Consider the following 26,574-nt stretch of genomic DNA (forward strand, 5'->3'; position numbering starts at 1 on the left):
TACAGCCAAGTATCAATCAATCAATCAATCAATCAATCAAACAAACATTTATTCAGCCATTTCAACATTACAGTTGATAGGAATTTGTCTTGGTATGCTCACATATACAACTTAATACAATACACTGACAATACACTGACACAACAACACATTTCAAAACATATTCCTCACATATACCCCCCAAAACAACAATACACAGACATGAACAACACATATTGCACATTAAGTGTGTTAGCGGGTTATGAACCAGTCCATAAGTGCTTGGTGCAAAAGACACAATGCAAATATGTTAATAAAGCATAGAAGTTGAGATTGGGGTAAGTAAAAGTGACTGGTGGGATGGAAAACATCCAACTAGTTCATGAACTTAATTTAATATAAGCATTCAATGTTCTAACTTCAGACCATGTTTAAATAACGTATGGCTTGGGGGTAGGTACTATCTCTGAAACGTGATGTTCTACTGATGATGCTTCTGTACCTCTTCCCTGAGGGCGGTAGAATGAACAAGTAATGTGCTGGGTGATAGGGGTCAGTGATGATGTTTCTCGCCTTCTTAATAATTTTGGAGTCATAGTGTGAGGCTATGGTAGGCAAGACTACAGCCCATGATCTTGGAGGCTCTTCTAACTACTTTCTCTAGCTGTTTCTTACCCTGACTGGTCGCATTACCGTAACAGGACCGGATAGAGAAGGTCAGCACACCTTCTATGGCAGCTCGGTAAAAATGAGTCATGCCTTTCTGAATAACCCCAAATTTCCTCAACTGACGGAGAAAAAAAAAACTCTCTGATGGGCTTTGCTTACAATGAGACTGATATTCAGGTTCCATGAGAAAGATTGATGAATGGTGGTGCCAAAGAAACAAAAGGAAGAGACCCTCTCAACAACCTGGTCATTGATGGAGAGGGGAAGGTGCCGAACTGCCTTCTTCCTAAAGTCCACTATCATCTCTTTAGTTTTAGATGTATTGAGGATTAAGTTATTAACCTCACACCACTTCACCAGCTGTTCAACTTCACCCCGATAACCAGATTCATCCCCATCAGAGACCTATTACAGTGGTATCATCTGCAAATTTTAAGTTTTACTGATGTTAAATTGGACTTACAGTTATTGGTATAAAGAGAAAATAAAAGAGGAGACAGAACACAACCTTGTGGGGTGCCAGTGTTAAGAACCCTTGTTGATGACACATAATTATTAATTTTGACATATTGTTTCCTGCAAGACAAAAAATTCAAGATCCATTGACACAGTACAGTATTAACACCTATGGCTAGAAGGGAATTATACAGCCTGACAGGGATAATAGTGTTAAAAGCTGAACTAAAATCAAGGAATAAGATACGGGCATATGTGTTGGAGAATAAAATGTGCGCCTAAAGACACTGCATCATCCACTCCCCTATTCGCCCTGTAAGCAAACTGATGATGATCCAGAGTAATATGCGCTAAGTTCCTACAGACTAAGCGCTCGAACACCTTCATAACAACAGACGTGAGAGCAACAGGCCTGTAATCATTAAGGCAGGTGATGTTATTCTTCTTAGCTACTGGAATAATCATAGCCGATTTAAAACAAGTGGGTACTATTGAAGAGGTGATAGACCAGTTGAAAATGTGAGTGAGTATGGGAGTAAGCTGGTCTGCACAGCTCCTCAGTGTAGCTGGTGCAATACCATCAGCCCCCCCTGCTTTCCTGATGTTTTGAAAGTGTAGCAACCTCCTGACATCATGCTCTAATATTGAAAAGGGAGGGTGACCAATCAGACCCAGATGGGGGTAACTGAGAGAGTCTTTCTGAGCTTCACTGGACTCAAATCTGCAGTAGAAATCATTAAGCCTCTCAGGGAGGGAGGGGTCACAATCTAAAACATGATGCTTGATCTTATAGTTAGTGATTGTCTGCAGCCCCTGCCAGACACCCTTAATGTCATGGACTTAGAGCTTATTTTCAAGTTTTTCTCTATAAGTGGCTTTAGCTGTTTTAATAGCCTTTTGAAGTTGATATTTAAGGTGTCTGTATTGCGCTTTATCACCAAAATATATTATATATATTATATTATTATATATTATATTATTATATTGCTGTCATGATTATTAAATGCTGCTTTTTATTTTTTACAGGACAGTATGTATTTTTACAATATAACATATATCTTTTAATGTGCTAAAATATATATTTTCAATAAGGAGTGCTGGGGGCGTGGTCAGATTTTCCTTCTTTTTTGTCTCTAGCTGCCTGTATATTATCAATCATGAATTTATTAGATTTATTTTAAATTGATTTTATTTTTGTATCTTATTGACCTCTTTTGAATGGTAGTGTATGGTTGAGTAGCTTTCTCACATTTTCTCACATGTGACTTCCTGTAACATCACAAGCATGCCAGAAAAGAAACAGGTATTTGTTGTTTATGTAGTTTCTAAAGCACTTTCATGACTGAGAGCATCCGGAATGTTCCAGGCCTTAAAGAAATCTTTTTTTGGTGTGTTTATCTACTGTCTCTCAGCCGTTTGATCCGGTTTTACACACACACAGCCACTATACTGTATGTGAACACACTCTATCCAGCTCCTTGAATGCTACTTACCAAGTCCTCATCCTCTCTTTTGCACCCTCCATATCTTTCCATTGCTTTATCCCCCTCTCTCCCTCTCTGTCTGTCTCTCAGGGCTTGTGCAGCGTTGTGTTATCATCCAGAGAGATGAGAATGGCTTTGGGCTGACAGTGAGCGGCGATAACCCTGTGTTTGTACAGCTTGTAAAAGAGGGTAAGAAAGACACAATCCCTGTTGTTCATCGTCCTTGTTTTGCCCTCCATAACATACACATGCAGAACAGTTTCACAAGTGACTTAAACACACACTAGTCTTCTTTAACCACCAAGGCATGGATAATTATCTGGTTGTGTAACACCACAGTACAGTATAATTATGACACTAACAGTGCTAAATACATAGTTGCTTTTCCCGTAACTACAGTGAGGCAGTGAAAATGTGTATTCAAGCTACATGTGACCATCCTTACACTGTACTGTGGAGGTACCATAGCACAATGACAGTATCAGATGGTACCTTGGTATATTTTTTTCATTCCATCAGAGTGCATGATCTCTCTTTCTCCTTTTTTGCATGTAGATGGAGCTGCCATGCGAGCTGGTGTTCAGACAGGTGACCGGATCATAAAGGTGAGGATCATCAGGGGCTCCACCGTTGATTTTAATAGAAATTGTCGAGATTCAGTTCAAAATGAGCACAATCTGTCTGACCAACCCCAGAAACTGTTACTGGGGCTTGTGTCTTTAAGCCCTGAGGCTACAATACACAGACTCTCTAGACAGGCTCACCTGATATCGGAGGATGTCTCTGGTGCTGTGCTCTGCCACCTGCTGGCTGAATGGAGAATTATAGCTCTACATATTTCTCTGGTCCTAATTATGAGTTCGGAAATCATAATTATGGTGTGATGTACACTATCATTCAAAAGTTTGGGGACGGTACGCTTATTTATGTTTTTGAATGAAGTTTCTTATGCTCACCAAGCTGCGTTTATTTGCTTAAAAATAAAGTTAAAACAGTAATATCGTGAAATAATTTTTCCAATTAAAATAACTGTTTTCTGTTTGAATATATTTTTAAATGTAATTTGTGCTTATGATGGCAAAGCTGAATTTTCAGCATCTTTACTCCAGTCTTCAGTGTCAGACAATACTTCAGAAATAGTTCTAAAATACTAATTTAGTGCTCAAGAAACATTTCTTACTATTATCTGTTTTATGAAAAAATATCACACAGTATTTGTCAGGATTCATTGATGAAAAGATTGTTCAAAAGAAAAACATTTATTTAAAAAAGAAACAAAAATATTATTATTGTGACACTGGACCAGTTTAATTTTTCCTTGCTAAATACAAGTATTAATAATAATAAGTACTAAAAAAAATTGTACTAACCCCAAAGTTTTGAATGGTAGTGTACGATTATTGTGAGTATTGATAATTTTAATTTTTAATTACATTTTTGTTAACTTTAAAGTTATCATAGAAATAATCAATACAAAATTTTTGTTAATTTTTGTTAAAATAAACATTAACTGAAATAAAATATTTAAAACAAAACTTATTTTATTTTTGCTAGGTACCAAAGCAACGTCTCATTTTCATTGTTTAACTTGCACTCAAATAAAAGAAAATTAAAATAAATATAAAATAAACATTAACTGAAATAAAATATTTAAAAAAAAAAGCAATAACTCAACAAAACTCAACAAAATTTCTAAAAGGCAAAAACCAAAAATTTTAATAAAAAGTATTAATAAAAAACTGCAAAAAATAGAAACACTGGAAACAGCTGGAAAGTATTGTTAGCACTTTTTTTATTGCTTATATAGAGAAGTATCTTCTTAAAATAAAAGTTATAAAAATAAAGGTGGGCTATTAAGTAAATACAGCACAAACTAAAGACTAATGTAGCATTTTGATTTGTTAAGTATTATCTATGAATTTCAATTAATCAGCGTGTTTAATGTGTGTTTTTTCATGCAGGTCAATGGGACATTAGTTACACATTCAAATCATGTAGAAGTTGTCAAGCTAATAAAATGTAAGTAGCATGTGTTGTTCACTTCAGTCCTTTTACTGAAGTTATTCACATTTAAAATGAACAGTACTGTACAGTTGTTGGTGTGTTTGTGTACAGCGGGCTCCTACGTGGCCCTAACAGTGCTGGGGAGACCGCCGGGTTTGCCTCAGATCCCCCTCTCAGACGGCGAGGGGGAGGAGGGGCCTCTCTTCTCGCTCACCTTCCCTCACTCCCCGGGGCCTATCGGTCCAGACCGCTCATCTTCCTCCCCCAGCCCCCCGGAGCGCAAACCGACCCCTCTTCCTGTATGGGTAAGAGCTCAGATCATTGATAAACAGCCTTGATCTCCCTCAGCCTCATATCATCTGCCTTCTTTCTTTCATAGCACTCTATGCCTTTTACTACAGTAACTCATTATGTGTTTTTCTGGTTGTGTTTAAAGCATCACAGCAGCAAAACAGCAACAGCAGTCACATGCTTTCATACAGGCAGCGTTTTGGACACGTAGGAGGGCTATGGCTCTATAAAAAAGTGATTTCTAGGTTACTACATTGAGTATTTCCTTTCATAATGGTTTAAATGATACACTGCTGTTCTAGGTTGGCTTTTCTTTTCACCACAGATGCTTCAAATTGATCAAAAGTGACAGAAAAGACATTTATAATGTTTCAAAGAATATCGGTTCTCTTAAAAATTTTTTGAAACTTTCATTAGAGCTGCACGCTTCTGGTTAAACTGAGAATCACAATTTTTTTTGTTTAAAAATAAAGATTGCGATTCTTGCATAATTCTGAAGAAAATCATTAGATAAGTAAACAAAAAAATAATAATTTACTAGAGGTTCTGACAAAATGTTCATTGGTTCGGTTTATTAAAAAAATATATTCATTTGTATTAAATAATTAAAAAATTATTTTGAATAAAGCAGTTGATGTCTCATTTATAAAGTCTTGTTTTGTTATTGAATGAATCAGTGTTTATAAATGAATCTCTTGAGTGAATGATTCAATGACAAATACAAGTACTTTTTTAAGTCATAACAAGATAATCGATACAATACATACAAGTCTCAAAATCTCAAAAAGTGATTTACTCTATTAATAATAGCCGCGTTTCCACTATCAAGCCGAACAGTTCTCTTTGCTTAACTGTTCCAATCCTTGCAAATCCGGGCCAGTCAGCACGGATACAGTTTCATTTTCCACTGTGGTGCTGATAATGGAGCTCTATGGAATGAAATACAAATGTGTCAGTTGTTGCCTTGGTAACACAAGCGTAATGTAAACAGCGATATGGATGATGATCAGATATTTCTGTTTTTGGGACTCCTTTTTTATCTTATATTTACTTTGTTAAATAACAGAAAAAAACCCTCTGCTTGTTCCAAACCTTTGAGTTTCTTTTTTCTGTGTTTTATATATGTATATAATCTATTATTTTGCTTTTTGGAGAAATTTACTGTATTACAAGACTGTGTTGCTTATTAAGTCACCATGCATTTTTGCCATATTTTCTACCAAATTTTGAGAACTGAAACCTAACTTGAAATGCTGCTGCCATGCAGAGTTACTTATAAATACAGCATGCATGCATACTGACTTAATTTGCAGAACTGAAGCTATTATTATAGACTGACTGATGTGTGATTAAGTCCGTCATTGCACTCATACATTTAAGTGTGCTTGTATCAACCACGTGATGTCGAGTGTTCAATCTCACATCCTCTATGACAAGAGACGTGGGAATGATCAGAGCTGCTGTGATGTTTGATAAATTACAGGCCATGACGGAGGAGCACAGCAGGAACCCTACAACTAAACTACTGAAGGAAATCCAGGACGCCAAGAAGCACATTCCACAGCACCAGGAGCAGCTCAGCAAGCCCACTGGGACTGGACAGGTACATACTCGCGCGCACACACACACACACACACACCAACTAAAATAATGCAGTCATTCAGAGGAATTATCAGTTTTTAATTGTGAGGTATTATTTGTTATGTATTCTGTAATAAATTCTATATATACACATTTAAAATTAGTGAGATTTTGGCATTACAGTAATAAATTGGGTAATTTTTATTTTTTACATTTATTAAATGTGCTTAATTGAAATGACCATAATTTTAAGCAAAACATAGTTTTGTATTTTCTTTATTTTTTATTGTGAGGTGAAATATGACATTCCTTCATGAGATTTACCCAATCACAGAAATAATATTTACTTGGAATTTTTGATTTGGTATAAATACACTCTCAGTTATAATATCAAGTTCATCAAAATTGAAACTAAAGGAAAACTTATTGAGTTTGTTCATGTTAAATCATTCATTTTTGCTAGTGACACTGTATGTAATAGCAGGTGTGAAGGCAACTGAGAAAATTAACCATCACTTTACACTGTAATTTGGCACTTTAACGGCTAGAATTAGTGATGCTTATAACGTGAAATTTTATTTGTCAGTAAAACATGTGGAACATGTGACATATTTCGAACGGGAACTCCTGGCTCAGCTTCCATCGGTTGTTTAGGTCATGTAGTCTAGGGTTAACTAAAGCTAAAACCATAACAAAACATTTTCATTGTGAAATATTTCGAAAGGGAAACATTTATTTAGTCAGCTATTTTCCAAGTCAGCATTTCTTATTTTTGTGTAGTTTGTTGAAGTACTATAATAACTAAAACTAAAGTACTAAAATAAACTAAAATGTAATGAAAATCTATATGGACATATGAAAAAATAAACAATAAAATTAAAAATAATAAAACAAAAATAAACCACAAAATTACTATAAATTAAATAATTAAATTAAAACTGAAAATATCAAATAAAATTTAATTAAAAATATTAACAAAAATTGTAGTAGTATATCAATAATACTAAAATAACACTGTAGTCCAATACTACACTGTGTCCTAACAAGACACTATAGGGCCTTTCGCACCGCTTTAGTTTCAGAACTAATTGTACAGTACTAAAGTACTGGGACAATTTTGCGCGAACTATCTCCCAGTACCATTTACAGGGTTGCATTTGAACCGACAGTGTGTACTAGGAAGCGATGTAAGCCGGTCGACAGCGACGCCATTTGTGCCCAGCAGAAACAAAGAATAACAACGTTAACAACAGGAGTATGGAGGACGCTGTGATCGGAGCTGTTTTTGTTGTGTCTCGTGGGTTTCACAATAATGGACATGCAATGTTGACGTTTACATAAAGCGATTGAAAGAACGGAAAGGAGGACTAAGAATCTCCAACGACAACTGGCAGTGCTACATTTACTACAAATGCCTGCACTTCAGCATCTGTCCATCTATCGCTGTTCATGCGAAATAAGTTTACACAATGTTTGCAGTATGTTTATACGCCATTTTAAATCATGGTGGATGAGGGCGTTTTCGAACATCTCTGACCAATCAATGTCTACTTACGTAACAGGTAGTACCAGTTGTGCTGGTTAGACCCTGCTCTGGAGTAGGAGATAATTTGGTTCTCGAAAAAGGCAGCCCATGCTAAAATCGCACCCAGTTCTGGCGGTGCGGAAACGCCAAAAAGTGGGTAGTTCCTCAATTAGTTCTGGTACTATGAAAAGGTTCCTGCGGTGTGAACGGCCCCATATATAATAATAAGATTCCAAAGACAAACTATTTGTCCACACTTAAAGCAAAATATCTACAAGACGCAACAAAATCAATTACAAATCACAGCCAATCAGAGGAGCATGTGGGTGGGCTCTCTCTCTGCATAGTGCGTAATCAAATTGGAAAAGAAGAAACCATTTTAATATACAAAGAACAATTAGTAACTGAGCTGTCAGCCACGTTGCTGCATCAGCATGGCTGACCAAGTCAAACAATTTCAAACATAGAATCCCCCGTCGCTCATCGCATCGCTGTCATGGCTTAAGACAAAAAAATCTAGTTAACATAAAAAAGACACTTTTTTTTAGAGATTGGTGACACCAAATGCCAGGGTTCATAAAGGGTGCATGAAGTTTCTGCATGTTACATCATCCTCAAAACTAGGCAGGAAAATAATAATGCCTGACCATTGTGGGCTTCAGTAACAGTCATTTTTTTGCGATTCTGTTCAAGCACCACTGGTGGTGCGGAAATTACACTTCACATTCTGGCAATGTGTCATGATGTCACCACAGTCCTAATAAATGTTTGTTTGTGTTTGTTGTAGGATGGCTCCTTATCGCCAAGGCCACGAGAAGGAGAGCAGGAGGATGGAGGGGGAGATTTGGATCGGCCCTCTTCCTGGCAGGGTGATGCTGGAATGGAGCCACCGTGGACCAACAATACCACAACTCCTGTCAGTACACTTCCTGAACAGCTGCTCCCCATCAACCTCACCTTCCACATTTCACACATTTGCTTAGGTGCTGATTTGTGATTCCTGTTGTAATTGATATTTGCTCTCAATTGATCCATGCAGGTTACTCCCAGTCCTGTCCCAGAGAGCCCATGCCAAAGAGAGACCCCGTCCCACAGCCCAAAGACCACACCCCGAGACAGCCTCAACTCCTGTCCTTCACCGGACGCTGAAGACACACCTGACCTTGTGAGTGACCTCTTTGACCTTGTGCCTTCATTTGTAGTTTCTGTGCTGTGCATAATCCGAATGTTTCTCATATAGGATTCTCAGTCGAGTGTGGGGAGCCCCTCCTCTCGTCCGGTAGCACACATCATTGGTGCTGAGGATGAAGACTTTGACACAGAGCAGGAACAGGTAGGGGTGACCATGGCTTGGTTGTTGTCTGTACGTTTATTTCTTCCTTTTAATTTTTGGACTCACAGGCTCTACTCCAAACACTAGTTAACTGCCTACCTAAGACCCTGATGTATTCACAACAAAGTTATTTTTTGTTCTTTGCTAAGGGGTTAAAAGAAGTTTGAAATATCTAAGCAGTGGTATACTGCAAGCAAACCTCCCAGCACTGGCTATGCTAGTGAGAGTTTAGATTAATTTGTAATATGTGCTGCAGGCTTTCCTCTCAATAACAAAATAAATGCAACAAAAATGATGGCGGTGAGAAAACAGCAGTTAAGAAAGCATCTGTTCATAGCCATGTGGATACAGTTTGTTGCACAAGTGTAAATTGGCACTCCAGTCAACTTAAGTAACATATTTATTTGTGTTGTACTTTATACAATAGATTGCTTTAAAGCAAGCAGCTTTACAGTATTAAACATGAAAAAAAGAGTGTTGTGGCATTTACAACTTAAATTTTTACCATAAAGCAGCATAAAGCACTCTCCAGTGTGTTTATATTTTTACTTGGTGTCTGACCTCAATGGACTGAACAGAAAAATATATATAGAAGATTTCCACGTCAAAGAAGGCGGAGCCCCAGAGCACACATACCTCACCACGGACCAGTGTTATTTCAAATGTGTTTACCAACCAGAGCGAAGTTTTCCAAAAAGTTTGCTTCACCAAGCTGTTTCAGACTCCTAAAAGGAACTCCAAACAAACTTCATTTTGGTCTGATTTTGTTTGAAATGTCGTCACACCAGCTTGTTCTTCAATTCATTTGAAGTATAGCAGGGCCTCACACAGAAGTCACTTTAAAACCAAGCACCACAAAGAATATTTGTGTCCAACTTGAACACGTTTGCAAATTCTTCGCATGGAAATCATTTGCCCTCACGCGAAATTCCTAATTGTATATATTTGTATTGTAATGACTGGATTTTGCTTGCAAAAATTCACTGATCAACAATAAATGTTTTTAAAAAGCATTCAGGTATTTCAGTTCGCTCCAGCGAATGCATCTGTAGTCCTAAGCGCAAGTCTCGGGACACTAAGTTTCTATGGGAAAGTTTGATTGGCTCTTGTATTTAGAAGGCAGAACTTTTTCCACCATATTGGGTGTTGCAGTTTCTACCATTCATAGTAATATGGGTGAGCCTTCTTTGTCCCAGGTCTATCTGTAAGTGTTTGATCTTAAACAAACATTCACACGATTTCGATTTCACTCCTGTTAGAATTTGATGCATCAAATAATTTCTCATTTGCATAAAGTCACTGAGTAACTTTTCTCAATGGTGTTGTGTTGCTGGACATGCCCACATTGCCTTTGAAATGGCAATCCCTCTGCCAGGACCACAATCCAGTCTGGGCCCAACCCAAGCAATGCCTTAAGCATTAAATCATAAAGTTGAATAGTATATTAATGTGTACTTGTTATGTAAATTAACTCTCTCTGTCTCTAGATGAATGGCCAGTGTAGCTGTTTTCAGAGCATAGACCTTCTGAAGTCTCGGCCTGCTCACCTGGCAGCTTTCATTCATCACGTGGTCTCTCAGTTTGACCCTGCGCCGCTGGTGAGATCGATCACCCCTCTTACCCACAAACATGGAATTTCCAGGCATCTTACAAAATGTTTATAAATTACTTTCCTTGTTCCATGAATCTCTCTTGCATGGTTATGGTTTGGTCTCAGACCAGATGAGTCACATCACTCGTTTCCTTTCTCGCTCTGCAGCTGTGCTACCTCTATGCTGAACTTTACAAACAGACCAGCTCCAAAGAGACACGACGAATACTCATGGATACTTTCTTCATAGACAAAACAGCTGTGAGGAACTTTAAAACAGTCTTAGCTTGTTTAGCTTTTCATAGATGTTGTGGTCTCTGATTAAGAGTTGTATTTTGTTTTTAAACAGAGCTTGAAAGTGACAGTGCCCGAATCCATCATCGCTGACCTGGGCAAGTTGAAACTTGAGAATTTGTTTTTTTCTTTTAAATTCATCTGTATTGGCTGATTTACTAATTTTTTGGTAAATGAGAAAAATGTCTGATTAACAATATATATTGTGCATCTATATTCTTTTAAAAGACACCCATCTCATTTTAGTAACACTATAGCAGAACTTTGCATGACTTTTATAAATGTTTGTGTGAACGTAGAACGTACTGCACACTCAATTAATGCAGAACGGAAGAGGCCGGAGCCCAACTCAGAGGACGTCCACCGACAGTATGTGCAGCAGCTGCAGGACACACTTCTGCCTGACATCCAGAAGAACCTAGAAGACTTCAAGTGAGATACACTTATCTAATACACACACAAAATCAGATAAAACTCTCCACACACACTCTACAACTCCAGTGTACCAGCACAAGTGTCATTCAAATCCACCTTCTCCAGTATGTTCACCCATGTATTATTTGCATGTCTCAGGCACAAGCGCAGTATGGGTTTGACCCTGGCTGAAGCGGAGCTAGCCCGTCTGGATACAGAGAGAATGAGAGACCGTGTGGCTCTTGAAAAAGAGCGATCCTGTGCAGAGCACATCATCTCTAAGATAGAAGATGTACTGTAAGTGCACATGGCCATTCTGACATAAATTTATGTGAATGTACTTGCTTTATAAGCTACCTAAAAGATATTTTTCAAAAGATATAGCTTCTCACTAATAGAGAACACTTAATTGCCATCCATGACTTCAAATCTTGCAATACTCCTCTAACACAGGGTGTCCCACAGGGCTCTGTTCTTGGTCCTCTTCTTTTATATAAATGTACATTTTTAAGGAGTATGTACATTTTGCAGGAGACCAGTATGTAAACTGATCAGAATTGTATATTTCTTTAGAAAGGTAACAGCTGACTCGTAACAGTTTGCAAGGGGCTTTTTAAAAAGAGAAATGAATGCTAATATAATGCTGATGTAAAACTATATAGACTTCTTAATTAAAAAAAATTCCCAACAGATGAATATAACAAAAATAAAAAAATAAAGTGGGAACAAAGAGAAAGCATTTACTTTTCTTAGCTGTGTTCACTTCCTCAGAGGATAGTGATGTAATTTTGACCAAATTAGTTGATTTATAGAATATTATATTATTTTATAGAGTTATAGTTATAAGGTGTACGTATAACATATTGGCCATTCATTGTTAGCCTTCTTTTAAACAACAGGTTCCCATTTGACCCAAAGAATAACTAAGATTCAACCTAGGATAATATGATAGCATTGAGTTTAAATGGTAACATGTTTGGGTTTAAACTAAAATGGGTAAATAATATTAACACATTAGACTTTTCAAATGAGAAGTAAAACACTGGAAGTTGTGTGTGTCTCTCACACTTCAGTAAATTTGCAACTTATGTTTTGTTTCAGATTGACGTCACAGGCCACAGAGGAAGACAAGTGGTAAGGGGAATTCTCATGTCCTCTCCCTCCATAAATGACATATTACATCACCCTAGATTAACCCCTGAAACACTGTCCAGCCTCATAGATTGAGGAATAAATCCAAGGTCAAATAGAAATTGAGTATTAGTAAAATGTTACAGTTTTACGTTACTTTATAGTGTAGTAAAACCAAACCTTCAAGTCTGAAAATGTACATTTTTAAAGGCAAAAACGGGCTACAAATCACACTAGCCCTATAGTTTCCCTCCCAGTTTTAGCTGCAGTCTTGTGAGTGGTGTGTAGTTGCAGCATATGATCAGTAAGGAGCCCATATGGGCGGCAGCAGCAGGGATTGAGGCATTGTGTGTCCACCCAGATGGCTTGCAAGCGAGTGGAGCCTCATGAAGCCTCTGACAGGAGCTTGTGAGGGCTATTTCTGCTCTGGCACTGACTGCAGTTACGCATTGTACAAGTCATCTGTTTGGCTTGTAAGTGTTTGTGAGAACAGCTTTGTAAGTTATTCGGCTGGGGTCCTAGCTGTCAATAATTTTCTGCACACTGTAAAGTATTTCGCCATGGACTGAACCGAGCTCTTGCTCCCCCTGCTGGAAGTTACAGATAAGGATTCCTCAGAACTGTTAAACTACAACAGTGAAACTTAGTTGAAGTCAAAGGCTGAATTAGAAAAAAATAATTCTGCTAGTATTCAGTTTTGACTGATTCATCAACACCTGGGTATATATACATATATAATGAAGCAATGTGAATGCATTACTGTTGTTCATACTTAAAGTATTATTTTTTCTCATATTGTCATTTTCTTTCACAGTAGCACCATGCAGTTTGTGATACTGTCGTATATGAAGCAGCTCGGTGTAAAAGTGAAGCACAAGCCCAAGCTAATGAATCTTTTCCCTAAGAAAAAAATGGTACAAACTCTCAGCGAACATCCTTACTTTGTCTCCAAATGACTCCATGAAACCAAACCAGTGTCTCTGTGCTTCCTAAACAGAAAGGTATAAAGCCAGAGAAAGATGGAAGTGAGGAGAAATCGAAGAAAACAAGATTTCCGAGTGTTTTTCCTCAGAGACGGCCGAGCAGGATTGACCCTTCATCACGTAAGTTGATGGTTCATTTCACTAACAGTTAAACCAGTGGTTCTCAACCTTTTTGACTCAAAGGCCCCCATTGTCCAACAAAATAGTTTGAAGGTCCCCGTATTGGCTAAAATATTTCCTCCTGTATTTCTGCTGTAATGATGACAACGCTGCTTGTTTTCAAACTTTTTTGTTAACAGAAATTGGGAATGGTGATATATTAAATTAACCAAATTTTATTATTTGTTCTTCAGTAAAAACAATTGTTATTGAGGGGGCAAAATAAATCTTGATTGGTGTGTGTGTGTGTGTGTGTGTGTCTGTGTGCGTGTGTGTTTGTTTAATATTTTAGCTTTTTTATTCATATGATTTTTTTATTACTATTATTTTTTAAGTAATCTGGCCTTGAGAAACCACTTGGTTTAAACACACATTTATTTTTGTAGTTATGCAGTCAGTAGCGGAAATGTCAGCTAATCTTAACAGAGGTCATTTACATGTAGCTTTATAAGTCTTCAGGGTACTGTAGCAAAAAAAAAAGATGGTGAAATAGTATTTAAAAAGAAACTTCTTTAAATAATATTTCTCAGGAAAACTTGAGTTCAATTATTAGACTTATAAGTAAAGGAATAAAAGTTAAAAGGAAAAAAAAAGGTTCATTTCTCGGTAAAAAGATTTTGTTTCAGTTTCTTTTAGAGTAAAATTTCTGTGTTATTATGTAGTTCCTTGTGAACCTCCTTGTTGGTTTGTTTTACTTCCCTATGTGTGACCTTTTATACAGACAACCACCTACAGTATTTGTAATCTCCTTTATATTTTGAAGAGACACATACCATTCAGAACTCAAAGTTTTTTTTTTCCTGCTAGCCCTGCCACACACAAACAAACAAATAAATAAATAATAGCTGGTTTTGTTTTTTAATAATGTTGTCAGAATTTCAAAATGTTGTCAATTCTCGATTCCAGTTTCAATATCACAGCAAAAACAACTAACTATTACAATTTAAACATTAGTAAAGACAAGTAAACAGTCAGTAATAAAATAAGAAGAACAAATTACAAGCAATAGAGCAAATACAATAAAACAAATGAAACAAACAGGGCACTTTATTCAGGTAGGTCTAACACTAATATACAGAGGAAAGAAATATTAAAGAAATTATGTAAGGTAGTCCATGCAAAATGAACACTGCTTTGTCTTCACTGAATTAAATATATTTTCCAAATTTTATATATGCGTACATGCAGAACAGTTTCTTCCCTCCGGCAGTCCATTTCATGAACAGTTAACTTGGCAATAAACATGTAATACACAACACTATCTATACGTTAATTTATTAAACACACCATACTTCTTATTCACATTTCCTTGCATTTGTACATATCATACCTGTACACACAAATACCATATATTGTCTATGTTTGTATATTGTGTTTTTTTTTTATATATATATTTGTTGTACATTATTATTTCCTATTTACTTATTCTGTGTCGTGTCACTGTAATCTGTTTGTTCTGTGGAACCAAACAAATTCCTTGTATGTGTAAACATACCTGGCAATAAAGCTCTTTCCATCCACATGAGCATAACTAACAATTCTGTCAGCTGTCCCAAGAGTCTTTCACGCTGACCCGGCCCATCAGGCAGTCATCATTGGTGAACCCCAACACTGATTTTGCTCTCTCTCTCTCTTTCTCGCCCTGCAGTCAGCAAGGCTCTGGAGCCGAGGCAGCGTCCGACCAAGCCTCAGCTGCCATTGGGCGCTGGAGAGCAGGCAGACGGGTCGTCTCCTCCCGTACGGGGCAGTCAGTCCAGTGAGGGCTCAGATGGCACCACTGCCCTGGTCACATTGCCCCCTTACAGTGCTCCACCAGCACAGGGCACAGACTGCATCAGCCGAGAGTCGGAGACTGGTGAGAGATGCTTCGCAAATCATTCCTGTCAAGTGTCTGTGGTCTGCTTTTACAAGCTTTCCTTCTTCAAATCTTTTTTGTTATTATTGGGATTGTCAATCATTTAAAGACCGAAATCAAATGAATTACATGATATGCTTATTCATAATCAAACTGATCATTTAAATTTGAGTATTGGCTGAGAAAATCCCCCCAGTGAAGATCAGCCATACTTATTTTCTTGGTAACACTTTACAGTAAGGTTCCATATGTTAACATTAGCTAACAGTAAACATGAACCAACAATCTGAACCAGTAACATTTGCTAATACAGTATTAAAATCAAAAGATGCATCTGTTAATATTATTTAATAGACCTGAGTAAACATGAGCTAACAATTAACAGTGAGATGAGTACATACTATGTTTAAATAAAAATAAATACTGCATCAACTAATGTTAACTAATGGGACTTTATTGTTCTTTAATGTCTTCTGTCTTTCTCTCCTCTTTTTCTCCACTGTCATCGTCCCTCTCATTGTTATCTGCCCTTAATGATTCCTCTTTCTCTCCTTTCCTTGCACCATATTTCCACTTATTTTCCTGCAGCTGGTTTACAAAAACTTAGAATCTTATTTCTTGACTTAAGATTTGAAAAAGGTCTAGTTTCTAAGGGAAATGACCATGGTTACTAAACAGATAGGATAGGATTCTAATTTAGGATGTTTGTTTTTAAAAGGTTTTTTTTTGTTTGCTTTGTCTGAGCTATGTCAGTGCTCTTCTGGTTATCAAATCTGCTGACGAACCTTTTTCAAAGAATAACGGGCCTGTTTTAAGTTTTTTTTTTTTTTTTTTTTTTTTTTTTTTACTTTACATTTTAATTGGAGATTAAAATTTTTCATTTATTTTTCTTATGTGCCTCAATTGGACACTTCATTCATTGTGTGCATAAATGTACAGTTTTTTTGTTTCAACATTCAATAGTAAAAGCCCAGCAAAGGCCAGTTTCAAGTTGTCTGCTTCTTCTATTCAGTACTGATTTCAAGAGCTCTTAATTTTCTGACACACTGTCTCTCTCTCTCTGGCTGAGGATTAGGTGGACCTCCCTTTTCTGCAGTTCCCAGGCTGGGTGACGGTGTTGTCCCGGGAGATTCGCAGGACTCGTCCTCTTCAAACACTCACTTTGACTTCAGCCCCTGTACACTGGAGCATCTACAGGAGGAGGAAGCTGAGACAGAAAAGTGAGTCATGTGATCACCATCCAGGATTATATTAATAAAATCACTTTTTCACACTGCACACAATCCAGATTTCAAATCACATCTGTTTTCCGTTTGCTCAGTCTCTTTCTATTGCATTCTGAATGAGACTATAATCTGACATTTAATACTGACTGGATTTCTACAACCACATTTAGATATTTTTTATATTTATGTTGTCAGATTTTGTGCACATTTTTGCTGTTCAGACTACAAAACCTGAAAGTGGTTTGAGTCTACCAACACTACCATTCAAAAGTTTGGGGGCAGATTGGGGGCATTTATAATTAATACTTTAATACTAATACTTTTAATTAATTTAATACTAATACTTTTTTTTAGCCAGGACACATTTAATTGATCAAATGTGACAGTAGAGACATTAACAATGTTACTAAATATTTCTGTTTCAAATAAATGCTGTTCATTCGAACAGAAATGTCATAGTTTCCACAAAAACATTAAGCAGCACAACTGTTTTGAATATTGATAATAATAGTAAATATTTCCTGAGCAGCAAACCAGCATATTAGAATGATTTCTTAGTGATCATTTTTACTGTATATGAAATGGAGATTATTTTGAATTGTTTATTTAGGATTATTCAGCTTTACCATATATAAAAAATGGTGAACATTTTAACTTTTAAGCTGTATTTTTGATCAAATAAATGTAGCTCTGGTGAACATAGGAGACTTCTTGTAAAAAAAAATTAAAATAAAAAAATATTACTTAAATATCCATCCCTGTGCTGGACTGAATTGTCAGTCAAAAAATGCTTTTACATTGAATCTGTATTTTCATTTTAAGACGAGCTGTCACTGTCTCATAATCAGGCTGTTTAGAGTAAGAGTGGTCTTATCTGTCTCAGTGGCCATTATACAGGCCTCACAGCTATTTTTGTTCCTAAAGTCTCTGTAGTGACGATGCACATGCAAGGTTTGAAACAAAGCTTTGCTCTGTGGTGCTCTGCTCTGTAAATGATCTTATTGGGACAGACACAGAGAATGAAGCTTGTGCCTCATGACTTGGTGCTCTTGAGAAGAGAAAGGGAACGTTGACAACATGCAGCTTTTGTGATGTTGGGATTCTTACTTCTGTAGGGTAACTGGAATGTGATTTACCTTACAGGGCGCAGGACACCGGCACCCCCAGGTCTGACAAGAGGTGAGGCCTTCTTCTGTGGTCCACCAGTGTGGGTTTTTCAGTGGTCAAGGCTGATATCATTTCGTGGCCTTTTCAGACAACATAGGCATTAATATGACAACACACAAACACACACACACACACACACATATATACAGGGTGCGATTTGCCGGGGGGGATGGGGGGGATTTCCCCCCCTCTGGTCTATGCATCCCTGCCTCTGCTGAATAACTTTTATCCCCGGTGGGGATAAAAACATCATGCAAACCCGCTTTGACATCCCGATCTGAATCCGCGATACACGCTTTGAAGTCCCGTTCTGAATCAAATGATTCGCGATACGCGATCCGATTGGAGCGCTTCGAAACAGTGAATCATTTTGCGACGCAATGGTTTAACTGATTCGGAGTTTCAAAAAGCTCAGTTGTGTTCTTTGCTCGCTTTCTCTATGTAATTTGTTGTTTGAATAACCGTGGACATTAAATCATTACAATTAATAGGCCTAACGTAGGCTTACAATGTTTTTATTATTAAACTGAGATCACCTAAATACAATTTTCCTTCGTATTAAAAAAACATTTCATAAAAAAATTTTCAAACCCTGCATATATAATATATATATATATATCCCTCATATATAATCGCACACACCCTGCACATACACATATATATATATATGTATGTATGTATATATAATATGTGTGTGTGTCTGTGTATTAGGGGTGTGAAACCTCACTGGTTTCACAATTCGATTCAATTAAGATTATCAAGTCAACGATTCGATTCGATATCATGATGCATCACGATTATATCAAGTTTAATTTTATTAATTATATAAGCAGGCTACTTTTTTAAAATAATTACAAATTAATTATTGATAAATCAAAACTTAACCAAATAAATATAGCTTCGAAACATACAAGGAAATATATAGTAATAAAGGGGGGAAAAGACAATTAAAAGTGATAAACAAAATGTAATTTCAGTATCTGAGAGTGCTTTAAGTATCCGAAGGTTTACAGACAATCATAGTTATGGGTTTTTCTTTTTTCCTCAGCATTCTTGCTGTTTGATTTTTACTGATGAGATCATAGACAGTGGCAGCTTTAATAGGTTGCATTCACATTAGTGCACAGATCTGTTTCAACATATCAGATGTCTTGTCCCATTCTGAAAACTTAACTGTCTGTGTTTACATCAATGTCATATCATAAAAGTATTCGGAGATGCAAGTGCTTGAATAAATGATTTCCATGATGCAGAATCATGGGATCCAGTCATATTTACCGTACAACTATATAATGTTTGCTGTGTGTGTGTGTGTGTGTGTGTGTGTGTGTATATATATATATATTTACTGTATAATTATATAAGGACATTATATAAGGACTCTCTATATGAACATCATCTCTTGAGCATTTCAAATGTCATTTGATAAAAAAAAAAAAAAATCTTCAAATTCACAGAGAAACTTAATCTGTTAGAATAAAAGTTTGGTTTACCAGAAATACATTACTTTTGCGTAGTAAAATGTACTTCTCAATATAATACAAAAATTCATTGAAATGTTTTAAGCAATATTTTAATTAACAATATATTTTAATTTATAAAAAATGTTTTGAGCTGATTGCATTTGAAAACGTTGATTAAATTGTTCAAGTTGTAAGAATTAATTTGATTATTACTGTTTTTTATTGTAAATTAGCAGGAAATCGTAAAACAGTAAAAAAAGAAAAAAAAATTACAGATATTGTAGGGCTCTACTATTGTTCAAAATGTTATAAACTAATAATTTGTTAGTTTTATGAGTTTAAATGATAAGACATGCGTTTTGATGAGCATGTGTTCTCGTTGCGTTTGCTGTGTTTGTACAGCAGGATGGAGCCGCTGGGCTCTGGAGAGGTGCAGAGTGAAGATGATCAGTGTGTTGAGGTGGAGCTAGAGCCTCCTAACTGGCAGACGCTGGTGAGCAGAGACGTCCTGTCCACACTTACCCCTCAGGAAATCAAGAGACAGGAAGTCATCAACGGTGAGTGACAAGTCTGGCTTACTAAAGCAATCACAATTTCTTTTCTAATTTTTATTATTTCTCATAAACTTAAATGAAGCTACATGATATGGATGAACAACAATTTGAGAAAAAAAACTGAAAATGTATTCCCTTATTTATCCCAGGATAAAGTATTCTGATTACTCCCAACCCTATATATTAGCATGCATTCAGTTTTGAGAAGCAGTGAACAAGTACGAACCATCCCGTGTAACCATCTCTCTCCTCCATGCCATTGCTTTCACAGAGTTGTTCTACACAGAGAGAGCACACGTTCGAATGATGAAGGTTCTGGAAAATGTGTTTTACCAGCCGCTGATCAGAGAGGCCATCCTGCCTCCTGCAGACATCAAAAACATCTTCAGCAACCTTGAGGAGATCGTTCAGCTGCATGGTGAAACATAACTTCACAACCCCCCTAAATCATTGAACACCTCTGAAGTAAACATTTCTTCTAAATGCGCTCCTCTTCTCTTTTCACTTCAGTGTCTTTAACGGAACAAATGACTGCAGTTCGGAAGAAAAATGAGACTGCGCTCATTGACTCAATTGGAGACGATCTGCTTTCCTGGGTAAGAAGCAGCAAATATGCATTAAAGAAATCTTCCAAATTGGCTTGATCTACCAACTAAACCAAGTTGGACCAGCTAATGACCATAAATAACTAGTTTTAACTAGCTAGAAACCATTAGATTTACCAGCTGGGATATTCCACGCTCAGTTGTGTCTTTACCCACAGTTCAGTGGGGAAGAGGAGGCAAAGATCAAGAGAGCTGCAGGCACGTACTGCAGTAATCAGCCTTTCGCCCTGGAACTCATCAAGAGCAAACAGAAGAAAGACCAGCGCTTCAGCTCCTTCATACAGGTCAGTGGCTTAATAGCACAGTGGTTGCTTTCATAATTGTATCTAACTCTCCTTGCATTCGAGCGTGTGTGTATGTCTAGCTAGTTTTCTGTCTAGCTGTTCCAGATGGTAAAGATAATAAATATAATATTAACATGGAAGTGTTTGTATTTTAGGAGGCGGAGAGTAACCGTCATTGTCGGAGGCTGCAGCTGAAGGATATTATTCCTGTTGAGACTCAAAGACTCACAAAGTATCCCCTCCTGCTGGAGAACCTCGCCAAATACACGGGTACAGCAGTCTCTTCTTTATTCAGCATTAATAATAAGATCTTAAATATTAACATATCTGTAAATCTGAAAATATGTGTTGAATGCTAAAAATTTACATTTTAAATATTACAGTATCGCTGAATCTTACAATTATGCTCTACCATGCTGTCATTTTCAGTAGCAAAATGCATATTTTAAATATTAAAACATCTTCAAATCTGACAGATGTCATTTAAAATTTTGTCTTTGTAAACAGCAAAATACATAATATTATAATTAATATTTTAATTGTGAAAATATCTGCAAAACTAATGAATGTCCTTGACAATGGAATGCTCTTTATATTAGCAAAATGCATAATATTCATATTTAAAATAGTATCTGTAAATCTGACAACTATCTTTTACAACAGTGTACCATCTTTTTCAACAGCAACATGCATACTGTCATAAAAATAATTATAATTTAATTATCAAAAAATATTTATCTGTACATCTGACAAATATCCTTTTCATTTGGTCTTTCAAAGTGCTACCATGTTGTCATCATGTTTGTTTCTGAAACTCAGCACAGATGTCTGTAGGTCTGTTTTTGTTTAGACTGTTCACATACGAGCCACTCTGAGGCCTGTCTCACACACTCTGCATCTGCGTAACATCAGCGGCAGACTTTCACATTAACAACACTTCTGCTGCAGATCAATACAGAAAATTAAGACCCAATAACAGCCATGAATCATACAATGGCCTTGTGAAGTTAGCCAGTAATTAATAAAAAAAAAAAAAATCAATGTCAAATCTAAGTTTTGGATGATGCATATCACGTCAAAATCTCATATACACCATAGTACTTTTATGCCATTTTTGATATGAAAATTACCTTATTTGAATGGAAGTATATGATTGTGTATCTTAAAGTGTACATATAATCACAATTAGATCAAAGTAACCTGTGAATGATTGACTGCTGTGTTGTGCCTGCAGAGGATCCTGAAGAGAGAGGTAAAGTGAAACAGGCTGGCGAATGCTGTCGAAATATTCTCACTCACGTCAACCAGGAAGTGAAGGAAGCCGAGAACAAACAGGTGAGTCAATAACACCGTGGGACCTGACCCCAGATCAGTGCTAATCTAAAACATGCTGACCTGATCCCTGATCCTCTGCTGCCCCCAGAGGTTGGAGGACTACCAGAGACGACTGGACCTGTCCTCACTGAAACAGAGCGAGAACCCCATGATCGCCGAGTTTAAGGTGAGACCTCGTATTTGAAATCCATTTAATCAACCTGTAACTGACCACTTATTATAAACAACATGGATTTTACACTCCATCTAGAACCTGGACTTGACTAAGAGGAAGATGGTGCATGAGGGACCGCTGTCCTGGAAGGTCAACAAAGATAAAACTATTGGTGGGTGTGGCTTGTCACAGAATTCACTGTAAACCAAACTCAAATTAGAAACGTCTTCGAGGGCTGACTTCATGGAAAACTGGATTTTATATTATTATTATACTGATTATTTGCACACATATCTCTTAAAGATGCATTCATAAAACAGCCCGTTTAATTCTGAGGGGGAAAATGTTCATGAGAAACTAAATTATGATTGTGTTTGGTGCAAGAAACCACGACTAACATTTTAAGTGGACATCAGGGCACAAGTTGAATGCTGCAAAAGTGTGTAATATGGCATCTTATAGCATGCAATATTATTGTGAAATGTTTTCATATGATGTGGTGTGTGTTTTCAGAGCTGTACACATTGCTGCTGGAGGATATATTGGTGCTACTTCAAAGGCAAGATGAGAAGCTAATCTTAAAATGCCACAGTAAGAATCTGGCGGGCACTGCTGAGACCAAACACATCTTCAGCCCTATCATCAAACTCAGCACTGTGATGGTGCGCTCCGTCGCCACCGGTAAGAAGAAGCACTGCTTTTAAAAACAGGCCAGACAGAATGGGGAAAAATGTATCCGATCATACATTTGTCAAAAACCTCATGATGTATAAAAGGTGTTTATTTGCTTCTTGATGAAAATAAAGTATATTGAAGAGTAGGGTGAACTAACATTGTTGTCTGAATGCTTTACAGACAACAAGTCATTCTTTGTGCTCTCTATGTCTGATAATGGAGCCCAGATCTATGAACTAATGGCCCAGACCGTATCTGAGCAAAAGACGTGAGTGCTGCATTCTTTACCCATAATTCCATTTTATCTGCTTTTAGAGTGTTATTAAAAGAGAACAAAATTTACCTCTAATACAGAATTAACGGTGGATGAATGTTTATTTACCAGTTATAGCTTAGTTATTTATATTATAGTGCTATTTTTAGTTTATTTTTGTTTATAAAATATTGTAGTATTTATTTTATTTTATTAAATTTTTTGTATATACCTATATATTTTTTTTATTATTAATTTTAGCATTTTAACGTATTTCAGTTAGTGGCCAAGACAAAATTTCTAATTTACATTAAATTTCATCTAGCATTTTGTTTGTTTAATTTTAGCTTAATTAAATTTTAGTTTTTCGTTTTTTCTAAACACTGTTTACTACTTGCAATGTTTGTTTGGTTTTCCAATCAATAGGTGGCAGTGTCTGATAACACACAGAGCAGACTGCATGAAGACCAAACTACACAACATCTTTCCATTACCTCAGACAGAGTGAGTATTCTGTATCATTTATAATATCAGAAGTGTTTTATAAGCAGTAAGGTGATGTAAAACATATGACATGTTTTGCAGTGGGGAACGTGAAGCGGTCGAGTTGATGAACTCTGGTGTTCAGAAACTAAACAAAGACTCGGAGCCCATTTCTTTAGTGAGCATTCAGTCTCCAGGTAAACTGTTTCTTTCATTTCTTTTTTGTGAGAGTAAATATAAAACTGATACCATAATAATAGTCTGGCAATAAGGTAGTTCATTCAAATAGAGTAGTTGTTCAACTGGTATAGCATGGCACTGGCAACACATCCGGTGTCCATCCTCAAAAATGTCATTCAAAAAATTGTATGCTTCAGTTTTTCTGTGTATTTTCTGTAGAAAAAGATTGCACTGAGGTCATGCCAACCCCGCCATGTAGCACCAACCCATTTGAGACCAAATCTGATGAGGAGGATGAAGAAGAAGAAAATACACTACAGGATCAAGCTGAGGATGATGACACGTTCGTGGCGGCCGATATGACCGATCGACTGACATTCCTGAAGCAGCGCTCGAGGCTGGGCATCGCCATAGACGAGGACGAGGCTGAGGCCTTTGAGCTCCAGCCACTCAGAGCCGATGAAGCTCTCAGAACACGTGAGTAGAACACATGACTGTAGTCCCTCTGCTAATACACTGAAAAATCATACAGGTAGGGACATCTACTAAAATCCAACAATCTTGGATTCACTGTAACCCTCTTAGTCTGTGCATTTGTCCACTCATTTTTTTTTTTTTTAGTGGCAACACTGAGGCAGCTCCTGATCAACCACATGTCCAGTCAGGAGGACACAGACAGAGATGGCGAAAGACGAGAGCAACAGGAAGATGTGGCGAGGACGGGCTCTCATCAGGGGTCAGAGGACAGCACTGCGATCAGCTCCACTGTTGAGAACGGCTCAGACAGGGGCGAGAACAGAGGGGAGAACGCACAGGAACTGCCCTCCGGAGACACAGGCTTCTTTGAGACATCTGAGGATTGTGGTGTGTTGTGGTGTTTTTTTGAAGTCATCAGGAAATGGAGGGGACTTCATTTTATGATAATGCCCAGCTGACTGCACATGATCCCGGTTAATACTTTAAGACTGTTACAAATGAAAGGATAAGTTCACTTCCCCATGTCTTTTCTTTCTTCAGTCGCAAAGAAATTCAGGTTTTTGAGGAAAACATTTCAGGATTTTTCTCTTCAGTGAGACCCAATGTGCTGAAGGTCTAAATTGCAGTTTCAATGCATCTTCTAATGGCTCTACACGAAATAAAAATGTATATACTTTTAAACCACAAATGCTCGTCTTGCACTAGCTCGAATTCACGCATTACATAGTCATGTTGGAATACGTAGGCGGAAGTACCGACCCAGTGTTTACAAAGCGAACATGCAAAGAAAGTCAAATGCCCTTTGCAAAAAAAAGGTAAAATGATGTCGGACGATTTTGAAGTTGGAGGAGAAAATGAGATGGAGTTTTTTGTCGTAGCCTAACCTTTTGAACCGGAGTACACAGATGAAGAACTAACCGTGTGTGACCTTTCCAACGTGATTATGTCATGTGTGAATTTGCGGACGAGCATCGCAGAGCTAGTGCAAGACGTATATACATTTAATTTTTTTGAAAATGACCAATCATTTCACTAGATAAGACCCTTATTCCTCGGCTGGGATTGTGTAGAGCCCTTTGATTTAATTTTTTCAGTTTGAACCTTCAGCCCTGTTGATCACCATTGAAGTCCATTATATGGAGAAAAATCTGGGAATGTTTTCCTCAAAAACCTAAATTTCTTTGCGACTGAAGAAAGAAAGACATGAACATCTTGGCTGTCATGGGGGTGAGTAAATTAATAGGTAAATGGACATAAAATGTTGATTTGATAAGATGAACAGAAAGCCCACAGAGTAAAACGAGAGACCTGAAAATAGCACAGCTGTGTAGGACATTGGTTGCCTGGGACAACCATCATGTAGGTGTCAGTAGGTACTTCTTTTGAATTATTAATTACGTAGGATAAATGTTTGTAGCATGAATGTAATCTGGACATACAACATGTGATGTACCAGCATCAGCTATTGCTTCATTGCCATTCACAAATTCTCTCCTGTGGCCTCATGAGATAGAAAAGTGTCCATTGGATGCACACTTTAGGGTCTCGCCAGTGGTAGAAGTGTATTCCGGGTACTTTTTGCCCACTATTGTATGAAGACTGCGAATTTGGACATACTTCTCTTTACACATAACATAAAATAAGTAGTACCTGATTGCAAGTCGCACAGGGTCAAAATTGCATTGTTGAGAGAAAAAAACATAGATAAGTTGTATCAGTGTGTAAGTCACATTTTATTATTACATTAAGAAGTCATTTAAAATATTGGTAAATAAAATAAAGAAACTGCGAAACAAACTGCCAGCATGGGGGAAGTGTGCTTTACAAATAATCTAGTGCTCATGTACCACAAATTTGTGCATGTTTTTCATGCTCAACATTAATTGCATTATATAAGTTGCTTTGAAATATGTCACAACACGTTTCAGATCATTTAAAAATATATATTCTGGAAAATACAGCCTATTTT

General features: G+C 37.0%; 1 protein-coding gene across 10 annotated transcripts in view; it reads left to right on the plus strand.

Annotated features, from left to right (window-relative positions):
- Positions 1-26,574, plus strand: part of arhgef12b (Rho guanine nucleotide exchange factor (GEF) 12b) — a 71,223-nt gene that overhangs the window by 42,276 nt on the left and 2,373 nt on the right. For 9 of the 10 annotated variants that reach the window (XM_042756967.1, XM_042756971.1, XM_042756968.1 and 6 more), the window contains 33 exons: positions 2,679-2,777; positions 3,144-3,193; positions 4,550-4,607; positions 4,704-4,897; positions 6,367-6,486; positions 8,777-8,905; positions 9,029-9,154; positions 9,230-9,322; positions 10,810-10,920; positions 11,082-11,174; positions 11,263-11,305; positions 11,507-11,639; positions 11,781-11,918; positions 12,723-12,755; positions 13,567-13,666; positions 13,750-13,855; positions 15,543-15,749; positions 16,825-16,969; positions 18,119-18,154; positions 20,008-20,162; positions 20,431-20,577; positions 20,670-20,755; positions 20,923-21,048; positions 21,204-21,318; positions 22,283-22,383; positions 22,472-22,549; positions 22,634-22,709; positions 23,051-23,218; positions 23,393-23,480; positions 23,892-23,969; positions 24,051-24,145; positions 24,348-24,605; positions 24,750-24,992. In XM_042756967.1, coding sequence (XP_042612901.1) covers positions 2,679-2,777; positions 3,144-3,193; positions 4,550-4,607; positions 4,704-4,897; positions 6,367-6,486; positions 8,777-8,905; positions 9,029-9,154; positions 9,230-9,322; positions 10,810-10,920; positions 11,082-11,174; positions 11,263-11,305; positions 11,507-11,639; positions 11,781-11,918; positions 12,723-12,755; positions 13,567-13,666; positions 13,750-13,855; positions 15,543-15,749; positions 16,825-16,969; positions 18,119-18,154; positions 20,008-20,162; positions 20,431-20,577; positions 20,670-20,755; positions 20,923-21,048; positions 21,204-21,318; positions 22,283-22,383; positions 22,472-22,549; positions 22,634-22,709; positions 23,051-23,218; positions 23,393-23,480; positions 23,892-23,969; positions 24,051-24,145; positions 24,348-24,605; positions 24,750-24,992 — 3,828 coding nt within the window. The remainder of the gene's footprint in view (positions 1-2,678; positions 2,778-3,143; positions 3,194-4,549; positions 4,608-4,703; positions 4,898-6,366; positions 6,487-8,776; positions 8,906-9,028; positions 9,155-9,229; positions 9,323-10,809; positions 10,921-11,081; positions 11,175-11,262; positions 11,306-11,506; positions 11,640-11,780; positions 11,919-12,722; positions 12,756-13,566; positions 13,667-13,749; positions 13,856-15,542; positions 15,750-16,824; positions 16,970-18,118; positions 18,155-20,007; positions 20,163-20,430; positions 20,578-20,669; positions 20,756-20,922; positions 21,049-21,203; positions 21,319-22,282; positions 22,384-22,471; positions 22,550-22,633; positions 22,710-23,050; positions 23,219-23,392; positions 23,481-23,891; positions 23,970-24,050; positions 24,146-24,347; positions 24,606-24,749; positions 24,993-26,574) is intronic. The other variant, XM_042756966.1, reaches the window with a different exon arrangement.

The sequence above is a fragment of the Cyprinus carpio genome, chromosome A5 (genome assembly GCF_018340385.1).
Source record: "Cyprinus carpio isolate SPL01 chromosome A5, ASM1834038v1, whole genome shotgun sequence".
Lineage (NCBI taxonomy): Eukaryota > Metazoa > Chordata > Actinopteri > Cypriniformes > Cyprinidae > Cyprinus > Cyprinus carpio.